Raw genomic sequence first — 18,495 nt, 5'->3', positions numbered from 1 at the left:
AGTGTTCCACTGTATAATTGTCCCATACCAATCACCAGTTATTTCCAGTGTATCATTTTTACAAATCATACCACAAAGAATATCATTACAATTAAAGTTTTTGCACCCTTCCATGATTATTTCCTCGTAAGAAATTCCTGGAAATCACAGGGTTATGCACCTCTCCAAGTTTACTATTCCCAAATGCCATCCCTGCCAGCACTGTAGGACTGCTTTGTTTCCAGATCTTGTTCCCTTGCTTCTCCCAGCTTCTACTTGGGTGAACCCCAACTTTCTTCTTGGGTCTGGGCTCTTCTTTCTGACCTCTTCCCAAGTTTTCAGGTAGTCCCTGACAAGTGTTTCCAGCCATAACATAATACTTCCCTCTCCATTTCCAACTGCCTCTTGGACTTCTCTTTTTTATACCTAACCATAAGCCCAAACTCATCATAACTTAAACCAGATGAGTTCACCCAAAACAGATTCCCAACTTCTATTAATTGTGCTGCCTTTTCTCTGTCTTCCAGTCACAAACACTGATGTGATCTGTAGTGGCTCCCTTTCCTCTGCCCCCATCAAATAAATCCAGGAGGCCTGGACCTCTCCAAGTGCCCCCTGAGAGAACCAGTCTGCCATGAACCGCCCTGAGTGAGCAGCCCTGAGCCCACTGGCTCAAGTCTCTGTTTGCCTCAGTCACTGCCAGGTGTCCACACCCCTCACCACCCCTGGCCATCACCTGGCCTCGGCTCTCCATGTTGCCCACTGATACCCGTTATAAAAACACCTTCCTTTATCCCTCAGGCCCACTCCAGCTCCCACTTCCATGTCTCTGCCCTAAACTTCTCAAGTCACTGCAGGGATGGGCCCACCTCCTCACCTCCCATGTACCCCCCACCCCCCAACCCTGGTTTCCCCCAACTCCCCTGAAAACGCTCTTCCTAGAGGCCAAACAAGACCTCAGTGTTGCCAGATCCAAGGGGCAATTCCAGCCTCATCTAACTCACCCTCTTGGCTGCAGGTGACAGACGGCCTCTTCTCAAAGCCCTGTCCTCTCCTGGCTCTAGGAACCTCACTCTCCCGGTCTTCTTCCTCATCTGCCTTCTCGGCTCCCCCTCCTATTCCTCACACTTGAGTAGCAGCCTGCAGGCTCTGTCCCTCCCACCCCTCCTCTCCATCCACCCCTTTCCTAGACGGCCCACCATGCCCACCTCTACCTCTATAACCCGTGTGCATGCCGGTGACCCCGTTGTTGTACCCCAGATCCACTTTTCTTTTTCTTTTCTTATTGTTGTTGAGGAAGATTCTGTCTGAGCTAACACCTGTGCCAGTCTACCTCTATTTTATATATAAGCTGCTGCCACAGCAGCAGATCTTCCATTACCCTTTGGAATCAGGTAGAAAAAATTACTGCAGGTTGAGTGTGTTTAAAAAATAGTCTGGCTGATTCATATGTATCAGTAACCTGAAAAACAAAAAAACAAAACCAAGCAAAGCTATGGGTTATAACTTTTTCCCCTCTAAATTAAAATTGGAGAAGTGAAAGACTGCAAACTGCTTTTGACTCATCCACGCTAAACCTAATTTCTTTAAGACATCTGACAATGACACAGTGGAATTTGTCATTCTCAAATTTTGGCATCTGACCATAAAAAAAGCCTGTGTCACGGTGGTACTAGATGAACGGCTCTCAGGTCTGACACACTCAGGCGTGGGTAGTAAAATACTTACTGATACTCACTTCATGGTTTACATCAGGGGTTCTCAGCTGGGGTAACTTTGCCCCCTAGGGAACATTTGTGGGTGGCATCTGGTGGGTGGAGACCAGGAATGTTCTACAATGCACGGGACGACCCCGCACAGCAAAGAATCACTGGGCCCAAGTTGCCAGTAGTGCCAAGGTTTGGGGAACCCTCATCTACATTGATTTTCTTGTGTTAGAGTACAACTACTCTAGAACATCAGCAAAGGGTTTTCTGGCACATCCTTCAGGTAGTATCTGGAATAACTCATAGCTTTAAACTTGTGCTAGGAGGTAAAGGTACACTGTCAACTCTGGAAAATAAAGATTATTTTTGCAGTCTGCTACTGAACAAATTTATTAAACTTCTCAAAATTCAATTTTGTGAAATTTGACAATACAAATTTAATTTCTCTTATTTTATAAAGCGTCTAAAGCAAATTACACGGTTTCCATTTTGAGCAGAGAGTCCATCACAGCCTGTGGCATGTCGGTGCTCAGGCGTTGAGTGAATGGTACCATAGGTACCACAGGCCTAAGTTCCAGAGTCAGCACCTTACACAGGCGGCCTGAGCCATAACTCAGAATCGCCTTCTTAGGGTGGCTGAGGCAGGCCTCCACAACCCAAGTTAGGACCCTGCCTTCACCATATTGCACAACAGGCCGCAGTACAACTGGTCGGAGACCAGTCTGCTCAGCTACACAGAAGTTAGAAAACCCGCAGAGACTCTGGCCCGATAAACCTCCCTGGCTAACCAGAAGTGGGTCACCCAGGTTAGAGCAGCTAGTTATCTTTTCCTATTAGGAGAAGCACTACAGGCTAAGGAGAATGAAGAAATTTGACAGACAAAAGGTAATAAAGTGCATGAAACAAACTGGTTATAAAGTCTCTTAGAAGGAGGCGTAATCACAGCTCCCTCAGGAACAGTCCCGAGAGGCTCTCAGGGTGGCTCTGAACACCGCGGTCCTGCATGAGCATGGACAGTCTTTCAGGAATCCACGATGTGCCCTTGAAAGCAAATGTAGAAAAGATGCAAAGTAAGGCTCTAACCTAGATGTCAAAAGAGGACGAAATTACTTATGACTAAGACTCCAAGTGCTAATATATGTCAATCCTGCATATTGGGTACATGAGTATTTGTTATAACTATTTCTTTATACTTTTTTATATGTCTGAAATATGTTATAATTTAATGATAGCAAAAAAGTGAAAAGACTTCAGGAATGTCACACCTGAAATGAAAGTACTAACCTGATGCTTAATCCTAACAAGCAATAGTAACAGCCTCAGCTAAATGCCACGTGGCCACTATTGGCAAGACCAGGACTTTAAAAAAATGGTGTTTAATGGGGCCGGCGTAGTGGTTAAGTGCACGCGCTCCGCCGATGGCGGCCCGGGTTCGGATCCCGGGCGTGCAGGGAGGCACCGCTTGTCAGGCCATGCTGTGGTGGCATCCCACATAAAGTGGAGGAAAATGGGCACGGATGTTAGCCCAGGGCCGGTCTTCCTCAGCAAAAAGAGGAGGATTCGCATGGATGATAGCTCAGGGCCGATTTTCCTCTCACACAAAAAAATGGTGTTTAATGCCACTTGCTCTAAAGTAGGTCAAAAGCAGATTGCTGTGGCAGATCCTAAAGCAGAACTGTTCATGCATAAAATGAGGAAGATTTATGAGAGAAGGGTATATTTTCAAACTCAATAAGTAACCAAGGAAGAAAAACCCATAGAAAAGCTGGATTAAAAAAAAACTTCAGCAGTAATACAATAAAACAATACACAGAAACCTGTGTGTACTCGACAGGAATGGAGGGGACCTGGCCCATGCTTATGCCACCTCGTGTCAGCATATTCCACTGTCACTTGGCAGTAAACAAATGCAGAGCCAGTCTTTTCAAATTATGAACTTAGTATTACCCTCCCAATCTTTGAATTTAAGGAAGACGTTGTACATTTGTTTAAGTGCAAATTCTGATTTCTCAGGCTAAGGGATGAAGCCTCTTGACTCTGAATTACTAGATCTTAGTCAATTTTGCTGCCCTGGGGGCTCTCGGTACAGCTCAGCAACCTGTGCATCTCCAGTCACTTCCCTTTCCTACTTCCCAGTGCGACCATCCATGTCATCCATTACTTTCTCTCAGAAGTTCATCTCATCCCCACTGTTTGTCTGGCCACCCCCTGTGCCCCCTTCAGGACCCACCATAAGCACCTCACCTCTACAAAACAAGCACCCTTTCTCCATGCTCACCAGAGCATAGGCTTGGCCTCTTTTGCGCCACCACTGCTCCTATACTTACATCCACAGGGTGGTTCTCAACCTTAAAGGTCATCAGAATCTGCTGGAAGGTGTATGAAAATGCAGATTGCTGGGCCTCACTCCCAGAAATTCTGATTCAATAGGTCTGGGTGGGCCCTAAGAATGTGCATTTCTAACAAGTGCCCGGGTGACGCTAATGCTGCCGGTCTAGGGGCCCCAGCCTGGGCATCATTCTCGGTTACTTGATTAGATGCTCATATCGTCCACTAGACTGTGAGCTCTTGAGATCAGGGAGCATTTGTTACACATCTCATCTCCAGGGTCTAGCCAGTGTCCAGCGGTCATTCGATCAATCAACAAACATTCATTGAATGCTTATTATGTGCCAGGCACCATTGTAGGCACTAGATTCAGTAGTTTAAAAAATTTATATATATATACCTGCTCTCATAGAGCTTTCCTTCTGGTACTATACAGTTAACTCTCAAGAAATGTTGAAATCTGACCAGTTGTACAGAAGGAAATATGACCTTATCATGACCATTTTAATAGTGCTATGGAAATATCAATTTTCCACTTCATAATCATAGCTTTTCCCATTTGTATGTTTCTCCCTTCTTATATCCCCCCCAATGCCAAACACAAAATCCATAAACGTGGCAGTATACCAGGCATTTGGGTCTTACAAAATATTTGCTGACTGATTTATAAAATACTTGATGCAGTTGACATATTAGCAAAAAACAACAAATCTAATATGAACTTAAGCACGTATAATCACTATATTAAAGCAATCGGGGATGTAAGCAAATCTGAGTATTTTCATATTGATAACTATTGAAGAATTGCATAACTACTGGTTTTCAAATTAGCCTTAGTTATCTCTCAGGGTATCTTTCCTCCCCTCCCTCTCTATTCCATGCCCAGCATTTTGTGTTAAAACGTTTACGGCAGTTCTCAACTGCCTGCTATGGTGACTTCGAATCCCAGGGCACATAAGCAGGCTGCTGTACAAGCAGGGGCCTCGGGTCAACATTTGGATTGTCCTGTGTACAATTCTGAGAAACTGGGAGGAGGCCTCGTGAGGCCGTGTGATGCCATGGAAAGGAAGAGGACAAGAGCAGAGGAAACCTGATCACCCCTCCACAGCCAGGGGAGTCAGTCCTCAGGACGTCATGCGCAGGCCTGCGGGCCGTGGGCCATGCAACTCCCTCCCTAACTCCAGGAAAGTACGATACATGCACCTCCATCTTTGGACTAATTTTCTGAAAGTTTCTCAGCAAATAAAAACGAGAGGACTCACGAAGAGCAATCTGGAATGTAACTGAATTGACCATAATGTTTACTTGCAAGATTTTCAGTATTCTCAGGGTTTGCAAATGTTTTTAAAAGGCCTTCCATTCAAAGCCGTGAGATACTCTGTGTTAATTATATGGAGGGAAAATGGGCAGCATTTATGAATGGAATTTGAAAAGCTATTTTCAATATTCCAGATTAAAATATTTCTTCTCTGTTAACATCATAAACAAATTTGAGGCTCAATGTTAGTGATTTCGAGAGTCAGTGATATGAAATAGTGATACTGTCTCAGAATGATATTCTCCTCCTATTGCTACCCAAAATCAGCCATAACACTCTAATCCAAAACCATTGTGATTTTTACATATTGAAAGATTTAAGAAAAATTAATAACCTTGTGAGGAATATACTTTTATAATGGAAATTTTATGATTAAATTCTAATTAAGTAAATTCTGATTATTAAAAGTTTTGGGTATAAATGTGAACTTTTAGTGAGCCATACACTGACTTAAAAAGGCTAAGTCACCAGTTATTTCCCTGGAGCAGTTTACTAATTATCACCTTCATAATCCAAAGGAATTACTATTTCTTAAAAAGTGTGTAATTCTCTGCTGAGAAGTGACTTCCAGTGACTCTGTCCCTTTCAAACTGGCTAATATAAAGCTAAGAGAAGGAGAAATCAATTCCTATGAGTGATTAAATCGGTCTCATTAAATTATTGCTACCTCATTTAGTGTAATAAAAGAACATACCACTACAATCTAGAAAACAGAAATAAATCTAAAATAAAAATATTCTCATTAACATCATTCATATGCTGGTAATAAATTAGCTTCCTTAAAAAATTTTTTCTATTTTTCACAAAATCCATCCTCATTTTCTGAGTTAACAAGGCTGAATTTAAAAAGTGCAATAAAAATTCTTGAGGCTTTCACTCTAGTTTAGGCAGGACTCAGTGCTTTCCAAGACGCAACTTCTTGTTCTGGTGCTGTTCTTCATCCAGAGGTACAGGTCTCAACACACCATCTAAGTGTTCAACAATAGCTTAATGTCAGGAAAACTTCACTTCAAATACATGGGTATTTGTTAAAGTCTTATAGGTTGTAAGATCAAAATAATGCTTTAGTTACTGAAAAGGAATATTCATTAATTTTATCTCAAAATTCTTAACTGTTGAAGAACGGTTTCTAGATATTTCACTCAGGCAATATAGTATCTGACCTTTTAAAAACTGGATTCACTCAATGGTGTATAGCCACAATTCATAAAACGTTTTTTGGGGAAAAGGTATTACCACGATTAGGCTGGAAGAAACAAAATGCACCTCCTTATCCTCCTAGGAGAGGAGGGAACCGTCTGTGGGGCAGGGAGGGTACAAGGAAGCGCTCCACCATTCCTGCACTCCTCCCTGGAAGGAAGACAGACTATCCCATTGGTCAAGGGGAGAAGGGCTTGGCTCCAACCTCTTCCTGTATTTTGATTTTAATAGCTTTATTGGTACAATAAACTGTGCATGTTTAAAGTGTACAATTTGATGAGTTTTGACCTAAGTACACATCCGAGAAACCATCACTGCAGTCAAGATGATGAGCAATCCATCACCTCCAAAAGTTTCCTCTTGCCCCTCTGCTTCCTGTCTTTCCAGGGACCTGTCTGCCTTCCAAGCCTGTGTGTTCCGCTCTGCTTGGTCTTCCCAGTCATAAGGACCTGGATCAGGGCGCAGGCTTGCCCTCTGGAGGTAGATCTGGAAAGCCTTCTCTCTCTCGTCTTATTATGTAATATTTGAAACATTAAAAAAAGAGAATATATGTAATACAGACGGGAGTTTTAAAGCCTAATAATAAAATGAACACTCAAGAACCTACTACCCAACCCCAAAACCAGAACATTTTCACTTCCTGTGTGCTCCCCAATCTGATTCCGTCCCTCTTTCACCCCTATTCAGAGGTAACCGCTATCCTGAATTCTGTATTTATCATTCCATTACTTCTTCTTCTGTCTTTTTTTTTTTAGATATTGCAGTGATTCCTTTTTTCTTTTATTGTGGTAACATTGGTTTATAACATTGTAAAAATTTCAGGTGTACATCATTATACTTCTATTTCCACATAGAGTACATCATGTTCACCACCCAAATACTAATTACAATCCTTCACCAGACACACATGCCTAATCATTCCTTTCACCCTCCTCCCTCCCCTCTTCCCCTCTGGTAACCAACAATCCAATCTCTGTCTCTATGTGATTTTTTCTTGTTGCTTTTATCTTCTACTTATGAGTGAGATCACATGGTATTTGACCTTCTCCCTCTGACTTATTTCCCTTAGCATAATACACTCAGTGTCCATCCATGTTGTCATAAATGGCTGGATTTCATTGTTTCTTATGGCTGAGTAGTATTCCATTGTGTATATATACCACATCTTCTTTATCCATTTGTCCCTTGATGGGCACTTAGGTTGCTTCCAAGTCTTGACTATTGTGAATAACGCTGCAATGAACACAGGGGTGCATGTATCTTTATGCATTGGTGTTTTCAAGTTCTTTTGATAAATACACAGCAGTGGAATAGCTGGATCATATGGTAGTTCTATCCCTAATTTTTTGAGGGAATCTCCATACTGTTTTCCATAGTGGCTGCACCCGTTTGCACTCCCACCAGCAGCATATGAGAGTTCCCTTCTCTCCACATCCTCTCCAACATTTGTTATTTCCTGTTTGTTAATTATAGCCATTCTGATGGGCGTGAGGTGATATCTCATTGTAGTTTTGATTTGCATTTCCCTGATAGTTAATGATGTTGAACATCTTTTCATGTGTCTGTTGGCCATCTGTATATCTTCTTTGGAGAAACATCTGTTCAGGTCTTTTTCCCATTTTTTAATTGGCTTGTTAGTTTTTTTGTTGTTGAGATGTATGAGTTCTTTATATATTTTGGAGATTAACCCCTTATCAGATATATGGTTTGCAAATAACTTCTCCCAGTTAGTAGGTTGTCTTTTTGTTTTACTGATGGTTTCCTTTGTTGTGCAGAAGGTTTTTAGTTTGATGTAGTCCCATTTGCTTATTTTTCCTATTGTTTATCTTCCCCAGTCAGACATGGTACTTGAAAATATATTGCTAAGACTGATGTCGAAGAGAGTACTTCCTATGTTTTCGTCTGAAGAAGTTTCATGGTTTTGGGTCTTAAATTCAAGTCTTTAATCCATTTTAAGTTAGTTTTTGTGTATAGTGTAAGATAATGGTCTACTTTCATTTTTTTGCATGTGGCTGTCCAGTTTTCCCAACACCATTTGTTGAAGAGACTTTCCTTTCTCCATTGTATGCTCTTGGCTCCTTTGTCGAAAATTAGCTGTCCATAGATGTATGGGTTTATTTCTGGGCTCTCGATTCTATTCCACTGATATGTATGTCTGTTTTTGTGCCGGTACCATGCTGTTTTGGTTATTACTACTTTGTAGTATATTTTGATATTAGGGATTGTGATACCTCCAGCTTTATTCTTTTTTTTCAGGATTCCTTTGGCTATTCGGGGTCTTTTGTTGTTCCATATACATTTTAGGATTCTTTATTCTAGTTCTGTGAAAAATGTTGTTGGAACTTTGATAGGGATTGCATTGAATCTATAGATTGCTTTAGGAAGTATGGACATCTTAACTATGTTAATTCTTCCAACCCAAGAGCATAGAATATCTTTCCATTTCTTTGTGTCTTCTGCAATTTCTTTCAGCAATGTTTTATAGTTTTCAGTGTACAGATCTTTCACCTGTTTGGTTAAGTTTATTCCTAGGTATTTTATTCTTTTTGCCGCAACTGTAAATGGGATGGTATTCTTAATTTCTCTTTCTGCTGCTTCCTTTTTAGTGTATAGAAATGCAACTGATTTTTGTATGTTGATTTTATATCCTGCAACTTTACTGTATTCATTTATTACTTCTAAAAGTTTTTTGGTGGATTCTTTAGGGTTTTCTATATATAAAATCAGGTCATCTGCAAATAGTGACAGTTTCACTTCTTCCTTTCCAATTTTGAACCCTTTTAATTCTTTTTCTTGCCTGAATGCTCTGGCTAGGACTTCCAATATTATGTTAAATAGGAGTGGTGAAAGTGGGCATCCTTGTCTGGTTCCTGTTCTTACAGGGATAGTTTTCAGTTTTTCACCCTTGAGGATGATATTGGCTGTGGGTTTGTCATATATGGCCTTTATTACGTTAAGGTACTTTCTTCTATATTCATTTTATTCAGAGTTTTTATCATGAATGGATACTGTATCTTGTCAAATGCTCTCTCTGCATCTATTGAGATGATCATGTGATTTTTATTCTTCATTTTTTTAATGTGGTGTATCATGTTGATTGATTTGTGGATGTTGAACCATCCCTGCATCCCCAGAATAAATTCCACTTGATCATGGTGTATGATCTTTTTAATGTGAATGGATTAACTCAGTGAGAACATCAACAAAGAAATGGAAGATTAAAAAAGAACCAATCATAAATGAAGAATACAATACTGGACAGGAAAAGTTCACTAGAGGGACTTAAAAGCAGAGTAGAGGATACAGAAGAACAGATCAGCGGGCTGGATGAAAGACAGAGGAAATCACCCAAGCTGAACAGATAAAAGAAAAAAGAATTAAAAAGAAAGAGGACAGTCTAAGGGACCTCTGGCACAACATCAAGTGCACTAACATCCGTGTTATAGGTGTCCTAGAGGAGAAGAGAGAGACAAAGGGGCAGAGAATCTATTTGAAGAAATAATAGATGAAAACTTCCCTAATCTAAGGAAGAAAACAGACATCCAGCTACAGGAAGCACAGAGAACATCAAAAAGGATAAATTCAAAGAGGCCCACACCAAGCCACATCATAATTAAAATGTCCAGAATTAAAGATAAAGAGAGAATCCTAAAAGCCGCAAGAGAAAGACAACAAATTACACACAAAGGAAAACCCATAAGGCTATCAGCGGACTTCTCAGCAGAAACCTTACAGGCTAGAAGAGAGTGGCATGCTATAAAGTGCTAAAAGGAAAAAACCTACAGCCAAGATCACTCTACCCAGCACGGTTATCATTCAGAAAGGAAGGAGAGATAAAGAGTTTCCCAGACAAGCAAAAATTAAAGGAGTTTATCACCAAGAAATCAATCTTACAAGAAATGCTAAAGGGACTTATTTAAAGGGGAAAGAGAAGACCACAAATAGGAAAAATTATCTATTTCCATCATAAGAGGGTAACGGAGACAAATGCACAAAAAAGAGGTTAGATATGACATCAAAAACATAAAATATGGGAGGAAGGGAGTAAAAGAGTAGAGCTTTCAGATAGAGGTCAAACTAAAGAGACCATCAACATAATACATATTGCTATATACGTAGGTTACTATATATGAACCTCATGGTAATCACAAACCAGAAACATATAATAAATATACAAAAAACTAAGAGAAAGGAACCCGAACATAATACTAAAGAAGGCCATCAACCACAAGGGAAGAGAGCAAGAGAAGAAGAAAGGAACAGAGAAGAACTACTAAAACACTGAGAAAAAAAGTAAAAAAATGGCAGTAAGTACATACTTATCAATAGCTACTTTAAATGTCAATGGACTAAATGCTCCAATTAAAAGGCATAGGGTAGCTGACTGGATAAAAATACAAGACCCAAATATATGCTGCCTACAAGAGACACACTTCAGACCTAAAGACACTCACAAACTGAAAGTGAAGGGATGGAAAAAGATACTCCATGCAAATGGCAATTAAAAGAAAGCTGGGGTAGCAATACTCAAATCAGAAAAAATAGACTTTAAAACAAAAACTGTAACAAGAGACAAAGAAGGGCAGTACACAATGATCAAGGGAACAATCCAACAAGAGGATATAACACTCATAAATATCTATACACCCAACATAGGAGCACCCAAATATATAAAGCAATTATTAACAGACATAAAAGGAGAAATAGACAGTAATACAATAATAGTAGGGACTTTAACACTCCACTTACACCAATGGACAGATCATCCAAACAGAAGGTCAATAAGGAAACATTGGCCTTAAATGACACATTGGACCAGATGGACTTAGTAGATATATACAGAACATTCCATCCAAAAACCGAAAAATACACATTCTTTTCAAATGCACATGGAACAGTCTCCAGGATTGATCACATATTAGGCCACAAAACAAGTCTCCATAAATTTAAGAAGATTCAAATAATACCAACCGTCTTTTCTGACCACAAAGGTATGAAACTAGAAATCAATTATAGGAAGAAAATCAGAAAAGCCACAAACATGTGGAGGTTAAACAAAATGCTACTGAACAACAACTGGGTCAACGGAGAAATCAAAGGAGAAATCAAAAAATACCTGGAGACAAATGAAAATGAAAATACGACATGCCAGAATTTACGGGATACATCAAAAGTGGTGCTAAGAGGGAAGTTTATAGCAATACAGGCCTATCTCAACAAATAAGAAAAATCTCAAATAAACAATCTAACAGTGCACCTAAAGGAACTGGAAAAAGAAGAACAAAGAAAGCCCAAAATCAGTAGAAGGAGGGAAATAATAAAAATCAGAGCAGAAATAAATGAAATAGAGACTAAAAAAACAATAGAAAAAATTAATGAAACCAAGAGCTGGTTCTTTGAAAAGACAAACAAAATTGACAAACCTTTAGCTAGACTCACCAAGAAAAAAAGAGAGAAGGCTCAAATAAGTAAAATCAGAAATGAAAGAGGAGAAATTACAATACCTCAGAAATACAAAGGATTATAAGAGAATACTACGAAAAGCTATATGCCAACAAGTTGGATAATCTAGAAGAAATGCTTATTCTTAGAATCATACAACCTTCAAAACTGAATCAAGAAGAAATAGAGAATTTGAATAGACCAATCACCAGTAAGGAGATCGAAACAGTAATCAAAAACCTCCCCAAAAATAAAAGTCCAGGACCAGACAGCCTCCTTGGTGAATTCCAGCAAACATTCAAAGAAGACGTAATACCTATCCTTCTCAAACTCTTCCAAAAAATTGAAGAGGAGGGGAAGCTTTCTAACTCATTCTATGAAGCCAACATTACCGTGATACCAAAACCAGACAAGGACAACACAAAAAGGAAACTACAGGCCAATATCACTGATGAATATCGATGCAAAAATCCTCAACAAAATACTAGCAAATAGCATCCATTACTCCTTAAAAATAATTTTATGACAAAACTAAACAATACACTATTTGGTTTCTTGTTGAACTTTATATAGAAATTGTATCATAATGTACTTAAGTCTTCTGGAACTTGACTTTTTCTATCAACATTATATTTCTAAGATCCACCCATGTTTATGAATGCAGATGTGGTTCATTTATTTTCACTGCTATATAACATTCCACTGTGGGAATACACCGTAATATTTTTATCTAATCTCCAGAGATAAACATTTATGTTATTTCCAGTTTTTGTTTTAAAGAACATACTGCAAGGAATTATTTGTCTCTCTGTCTTTTATACAACATGCAAGAGTTTTTCTAGGGCATATACTTAGAAATCAAATTGTTGGGTCATGGAGTACATACATGTTCAGCTTTACAAAGATATTAAATTGTTTTCCAAGGAGGTTGTGTCAATTTTCAGTCCAATTGGCAATATATAAAAATTCCTAGGGGCAGCCCCATGGCATGGTGCTTAAGTGTGCACACTCCGCTGCTGGCAGCCCAGGTTCGGATCCTGGGCACACACCGACACACTGCTTGTCAGGCCATGCTGTGGCAGCATCCCACATAAAGTGGAGGAAGATCAGCACGGATGTTAGCTCAGGGCCAATCTTCCTCAGCAAAAAGAGGAGGACTGGCATGGATGTTAGCTCAGGGCTGATCTTCCTCACACACAAAAACATAAAATTAAAAAATGGAAAAAATAAAAAATAAAAAAATAAAGGGGCCAGCCTGGTGATGTAGCAGTTAAGTGTGCATGCTCCGCTGCAGCAGCCCGGGATTCGCCGGTTCCAATCCTGGGTGTGCACCAATGTACCACTTGTGAAGCCATGCTGTGGCGCCGTCCCATATAAAGTAGAGGAAGATGGGCATGGATATTAGCCCAGGGCCAGTCTTCCTCAGCAAAAAGAGGAGGATCAGCATCAGAAGTTAGCTTAGGGCTGATCTTCCCCCCCCCAAAAAAAAAAATTTCCTAACGATCCACATCCTCACTTGGAACTGGAAACTTTAATTCTGCAACTCTAATGGGTATAAAACATTGCTTCAGTGTGGTTTTAATCTACATTTCCCTGACTTTACTAATGAGTTTGAGCATTTTTTCACGTGTTTATTAGACATTTGTGTTTCTTCTTTTGTGGAATACCTATAACTATCTTTTACTCATTCTCTATTATTATTTTTTTTTCCTTATCAATCTGTAGGACTTCATTATATGTTCTGGAAACCAATTCATTGTCACATGTGGAAAATATATTCTTCCAATGGATAGCTGGTCTTTTCACTTTATAATGTTTTTTGGAGAAGGAAAGTCCTTAATTGTAATGTATTCTAATTTTTCAATCTTTTCTTTTATGGTCAGCATTATTTGCATCCTGTGTAAGGTATCCCTTCTACCCCAGGTCATAAAGATATTGAATATTTTCTTCTAAAACTTTTAAAAAATCACTGAATTTCTGGTTTCTGAACTTCTGAACTTGCAAGGAGCTTGGAAGTTGCCACACAGTCCTAACAACAAGTAAAAAGCTGAACAGACTGAAAAACCAACAACTTTTCTTGGATCTTCAAGAGAGGAGAGGACACAGGGCAAAGCCCTGCCCCCAAGATTGGAGAGGCAGACAGATGAATACAGGGAGTTGCAGCTCACCAGAGCAGACTCCTGAGTAGAAACTGCCCTGAGAACCAGAGCCAGGGTAGGGAAACCTGAACCATAACTGATGAATTGCTGGAGGCTCAGTGTGGACCCAGTCATGGAGGGTTCCCACAATATTGCAAGATTTACCTCCAAGAGCTCGACCATGTTTTCACAGTAAATATTGAAAAATGCCCTCATGCTCTGGTGTGCGGAGGGGAAAATGAACCATTCTGAAATATGCTAGAGCATGCTGTTCTTTTTAACAAGTCCTGTCCTCAGGGGAAACTAGTTAACGAGAATCTATTCTGGTAGGAATTTATCAGAGCCTAAATGACCTGGGGGAAGGGAAATACCCAACTCCAGCCCACTCTAGCCATCTTGTCACACTTAAGAGGGGAGAAAAAAACTGAGAAACACTTGGGAAGTTCACAGTCCAGAGGCACAAGCTCACTAAAAAACTGAGACGTAATCAAAGAACTATAGAATGCTTACCCTCCCCCAACACCTCACCACCACATTGCTAAGGCCTATTTACAGCAGTTCCTTTCACCTGATACATCGTGTCTGGTTATCAAGAAAAAAATTACAAGGCATACCAAAAGGTGAAAAACACAATTTGAAGAGATAGAGCCAGCATCAGACCCAGATACGGCAGGGAAGTTGGAATTATCAGATTGGGAATTTAAAATAACTATGATTAATATGTTAAGGGCTCTAATGGATAAAGTAGACAGCATGCAAGAACAGATGGGCAATGTAAGCAGAGATGGAAATCCTAAGGAAGAAGCAAAAAGAAATGCTAGAGATAAAAAACACTGCAACAGAAATGAATACCTTTGATGGGAGTATTAGTAGACTGGACACAGCTGAGGAAAGAATCTGTGAACTAGGGGATACATCAATAGAATCCTAGAAAACTGAAAAGCAAAGAAAACAAAGACTAAAGAAAACATCACAGAATATCCGACTGTGGGACAACTACAGGAGGTGTAACATATGCATACCAGTTGCATACCAGAGGGAGGATACCAGAGGGAGAAGAAAGAGAGAAAGAAACCAAAGAAATTAATATCAGACACCAAAACGCAGATCCAGGAAGCTCAGAGAACAGCAAGCAGAATAATGGCAAAAGAACTACACCTAGGGCCCAGCCCCGTGGCGTAGCGGTTAAGTAAGTGTGCTCTGCTGCTGGCGGCCCAGGTTCGGATCCCAGGTGCGCACTGATGCACCTCTTGCCAGGCCATGCTGTGGTGGCATCCCACATAAAGTGGAGGAAGATGGGCACAGATGTTATCTCAGGCCAGTCTTCCTCAGAAAAAAGAGGAGGATTGGCAAGGATGCTGGCTCAGGGCTGATCTTCCTCACAAAAAAAAAAAAAGAAAGAAAAAGAACTACACCTAGGTATATCATTTTCAAACTATAGAAAATCAAAGAAGAAGAAAAAGTCCTCTAAGAAGCCAGAGGAAAAAAACACTTCTTACTTACAGAAGAACAAAGATAAGAATTACATCTGAATTCTCAGAAACCATGCAAGCAAGAAGAGAGTGGAGTGAAACTTACTGAGAGAAAAAAAACCCACCAACCTAGAATTCTGTACCCTGTGAAATTATCCTTCAAAAGTGAAGGAGAAATAAAGACTTTCTCAGAAAAAGAAAAATTGAGGGGATTTATTGCCAATAGTCCTGCCTTGCAAGAAATGTTAAAAGAAGTTCTTTACAGAGAAGGAAAAGAATGTAGGTCATAAACTTTGGGGGCCGGCCTGGTGGCGCAAGCGGTTAGGTGCGTGCACTCCACTGCGGTGGCCTGGGGTTCGCCAATTCGAATCCTGGGCGCGCACTGACGCACTGCTTGGCAAGCCATGCTGTGGCGGCGTCCCATATAAAGTGGAGGAAGATGGGCACAGATGTCAGCCCAGGGCCAGTCTTCTTCAGCAAAAAAAGAAGAGGATTGGCAGATGTTAGCACAGGGCTGATCTCCTCACACACACACAAAAATAATAAAAAAAAAAAATAGGTCTTTTACTTTGATCTACATAAAGTAACAAAGAGCATCAAAGAAGGAATAACTGAAGGTAAAATAAAAATTTTATTTTTCTTATTATTAATTGATCTAACAGATAACAGCTTGTTCAAATTAATAATACCAAGAATGTAGTCAATTATGTATGCTTATATATATATATGTTTATGGGCTTATGTATGCTTATATACAAGTGAAGTGAATGACAACAATGATACAAGGGATGGGAGGGAGGAATTGGATTATTTTGTTATTATAAGGTACTCTCACACTACCCTTGAAGTGGTATAGTGATATTATAAAATTGATTTGGATTAGCTGTAAATGTATATTGCAAACCTTTTATTTCTCACTGTAAAAAAGTAAAAAAAGAGGTGCCAGCCCCATGGCTAAGTGTGTGTGCTCCACCGCTGGCGGCCTGGGTTTGGATCCTGGGCACACACTGATGCACTGCTTGTCAGGCCATGCTGTGGTGGCGTCCCACAAAAAGTGGAGGAAGATGGGCATGGATGTTAGCTCAGGGCCAGTCTTCCTCCACAAAAAAAGAGGAGGATTGGCATGGATGTTAGTTCAGGGCTAATCTTCCTCACAAAATAAATAAATAAATAAATAGATAGATAGATAGATAGATAGATAGATAAAATTTTTTGAAAAAGTATAACCAATATGCTAAGAAAGAAAAAAAAGGGATGAGTCGGCCCCGTGGCTTAGCAGTTAAGTGCGCGCGCTCTGCTGCTGGCGGCCTGGGTTCAGATCCTGGGCGTGCACTGACGCACCGCTTCTCCGGCCATGCTGAGGCCGCGTCCCACATACAGCAACTAGAAGGATGTGCAGCTATGACATACAACTATCTACTGGGGCTTTGGGGGAAAAATAAATAAATAAATAAAATTATAAAAAAGAAAAAAAAGGGAATCATATAAAATGCTCAATTTAAACCACCAAAAGCAGAAAAAAAGTGGAAAACAAACACAGGAACAAAGAACAAGGGCAACAAATAGAAAACAGTCATGAAAATGGTAGATATTAATCCAACTACTTCAATAATCACTTTGAACACCAATAGTCTGAATGCACCAATTAGAAGACAGAGGGCCAGCCCTGTGGCTTAGCGGTTAAGTGCGCGCGCTCTGCTGCTGGCGGCCTGGGTTCAGATCCCGGGTGCGCACCGACGCACCGCTTCTCTGGCCATGCTGAGGCCGTGTCCCACATAAAGCAACTAGAAAGATGTGCAGCTATGACATACAACTATCTACTGGGGATTTGGGGGAAAAAAATAAATAAATAAAATTATTAAAAAAAAAAAAACAAGACAGAGATTGTCAGAGTGGATAAAAAATGAGACTAACTATATGTTGTCTACAAAAAACCCACTTTAAATATAAAGACATAAACAGATTAAAAGTAAATGGAAGGATGGGGCCGGCCTGGTGGCGTAGCAGTTAAGTGTGAGTGCTCTGCTTCGATGGCCTGGGGTTCGCAGGTTCGGATCCCGGGCACGCACCGATGCACTGCTTGTCAAGCCATGCTGTGGCGGCATCCCGTATAAAGTAGAGAAAGATCGGCACAGATGTTAGCCCAGGGCCAATCTTCCTCAGCAAAAAGAGGAGGACTGGCATCAGAAGGTAGCTCAGGGCTGATCTTCCTCACCAAAAACAAAGCAAAACATAATTTAAAAAAAAATAAAAGTAAATGGAAGGAGAAAAATATACCATGGAAACACTAGTCAAAAGAAACCAGGAGTAGCTATATTAATTCCAGGGATAATTAATATCACAGATAAAAAAGGGCATTACATAATGATAAAAGGGTCAATTCTCCCAGAAGATATAATGATTTTTAACAGCTAGTCACCTAACAACAGCATCCAAGTACGTGAGGCAAAAACTAATAGAATTGTAAAGAGAAATAGATGAATTCACTATTATAGTTGGAGACTTCAACATCTCTCTATCAGAAATTGATAGATCCAGCAGGTAGAAAATCAGAAAAAACATAGTTGAACTCAACAGCACCATCAATCAACTGGATATAATTGACATCTATAAACTATTTTATCCAACAAAAGGAGAATACACATTCTTCTTAACCTCACATGGAACATTCACCAAGACAGACCATATTCTTGGCCATAAAACACACCTTAATAAATTTAAAAGAACAGAAATCATACAACATCTGCTCTCAGACCACAATGTAATTCAAATAGAAATAAATAACAGAAAGATAACTGGAATATACCAACATTCACAGAGATTAAACAACACACTTCTAAATAACATGAGTCAAAGAAGAAATCTCAAGATAAATTTTTAAATATTTTGAACTAAATGAAAATGAAAACACA

At 39.8% G+C, this 18,495-nt stretch overlaps 1 protein-coding gene across 4 annotated transcripts in view; it reads right to left on the bottom strand.

Moving 5' to 3' along the window:
• The window catches only part of CDADC1 (cytidine and dCMP deaminase domain containing 1), an 84,693-nt gene that overhangs the window by 14,749 nt on the left and 51,449 nt on the right, over nucleotides 1–18,495 (bottom strand). Inside the window, exon 10 of one of the 4 annotated variants that reach the window (XM_004433664.3) lies at nucleotides 1,165–6,299. The exons of the other annotated variants lie outside the window; for them this stretch is intronic. Coding sequence (XP_004433721.1) covers nucleotides 6,226–6,299 — 74 coding nt within the window. The 3' untranslated portion in view covers nucleotides 1,165–6,225. Of the gene's footprint in view, nucleotides 1–1,164; nucleotides 6,300–18,495 lie in introns of those variants that run through there. 4 annotated transcript variants of the gene reach the window in all.

Source organism: Ceratotherium simum, chromosome 10, assembly GCF_057802395.1.
Source record: "Ceratotherium simum simum isolate JZ-2026a chromosome 10, ASM5780239v1, whole genome shotgun sequence".
Taxonomy (NCBI): domain Eukaryota; kingdom Metazoa; phylum Chordata; class Mammalia; order Perissodactyla; family Rhinocerotidae; genus Ceratotherium; species Ceratotherium simum.
Note: the sequence above shows the minus strand (reverse complement) of the source record. Positions and strands in the feature narration are given on the sequence as shown.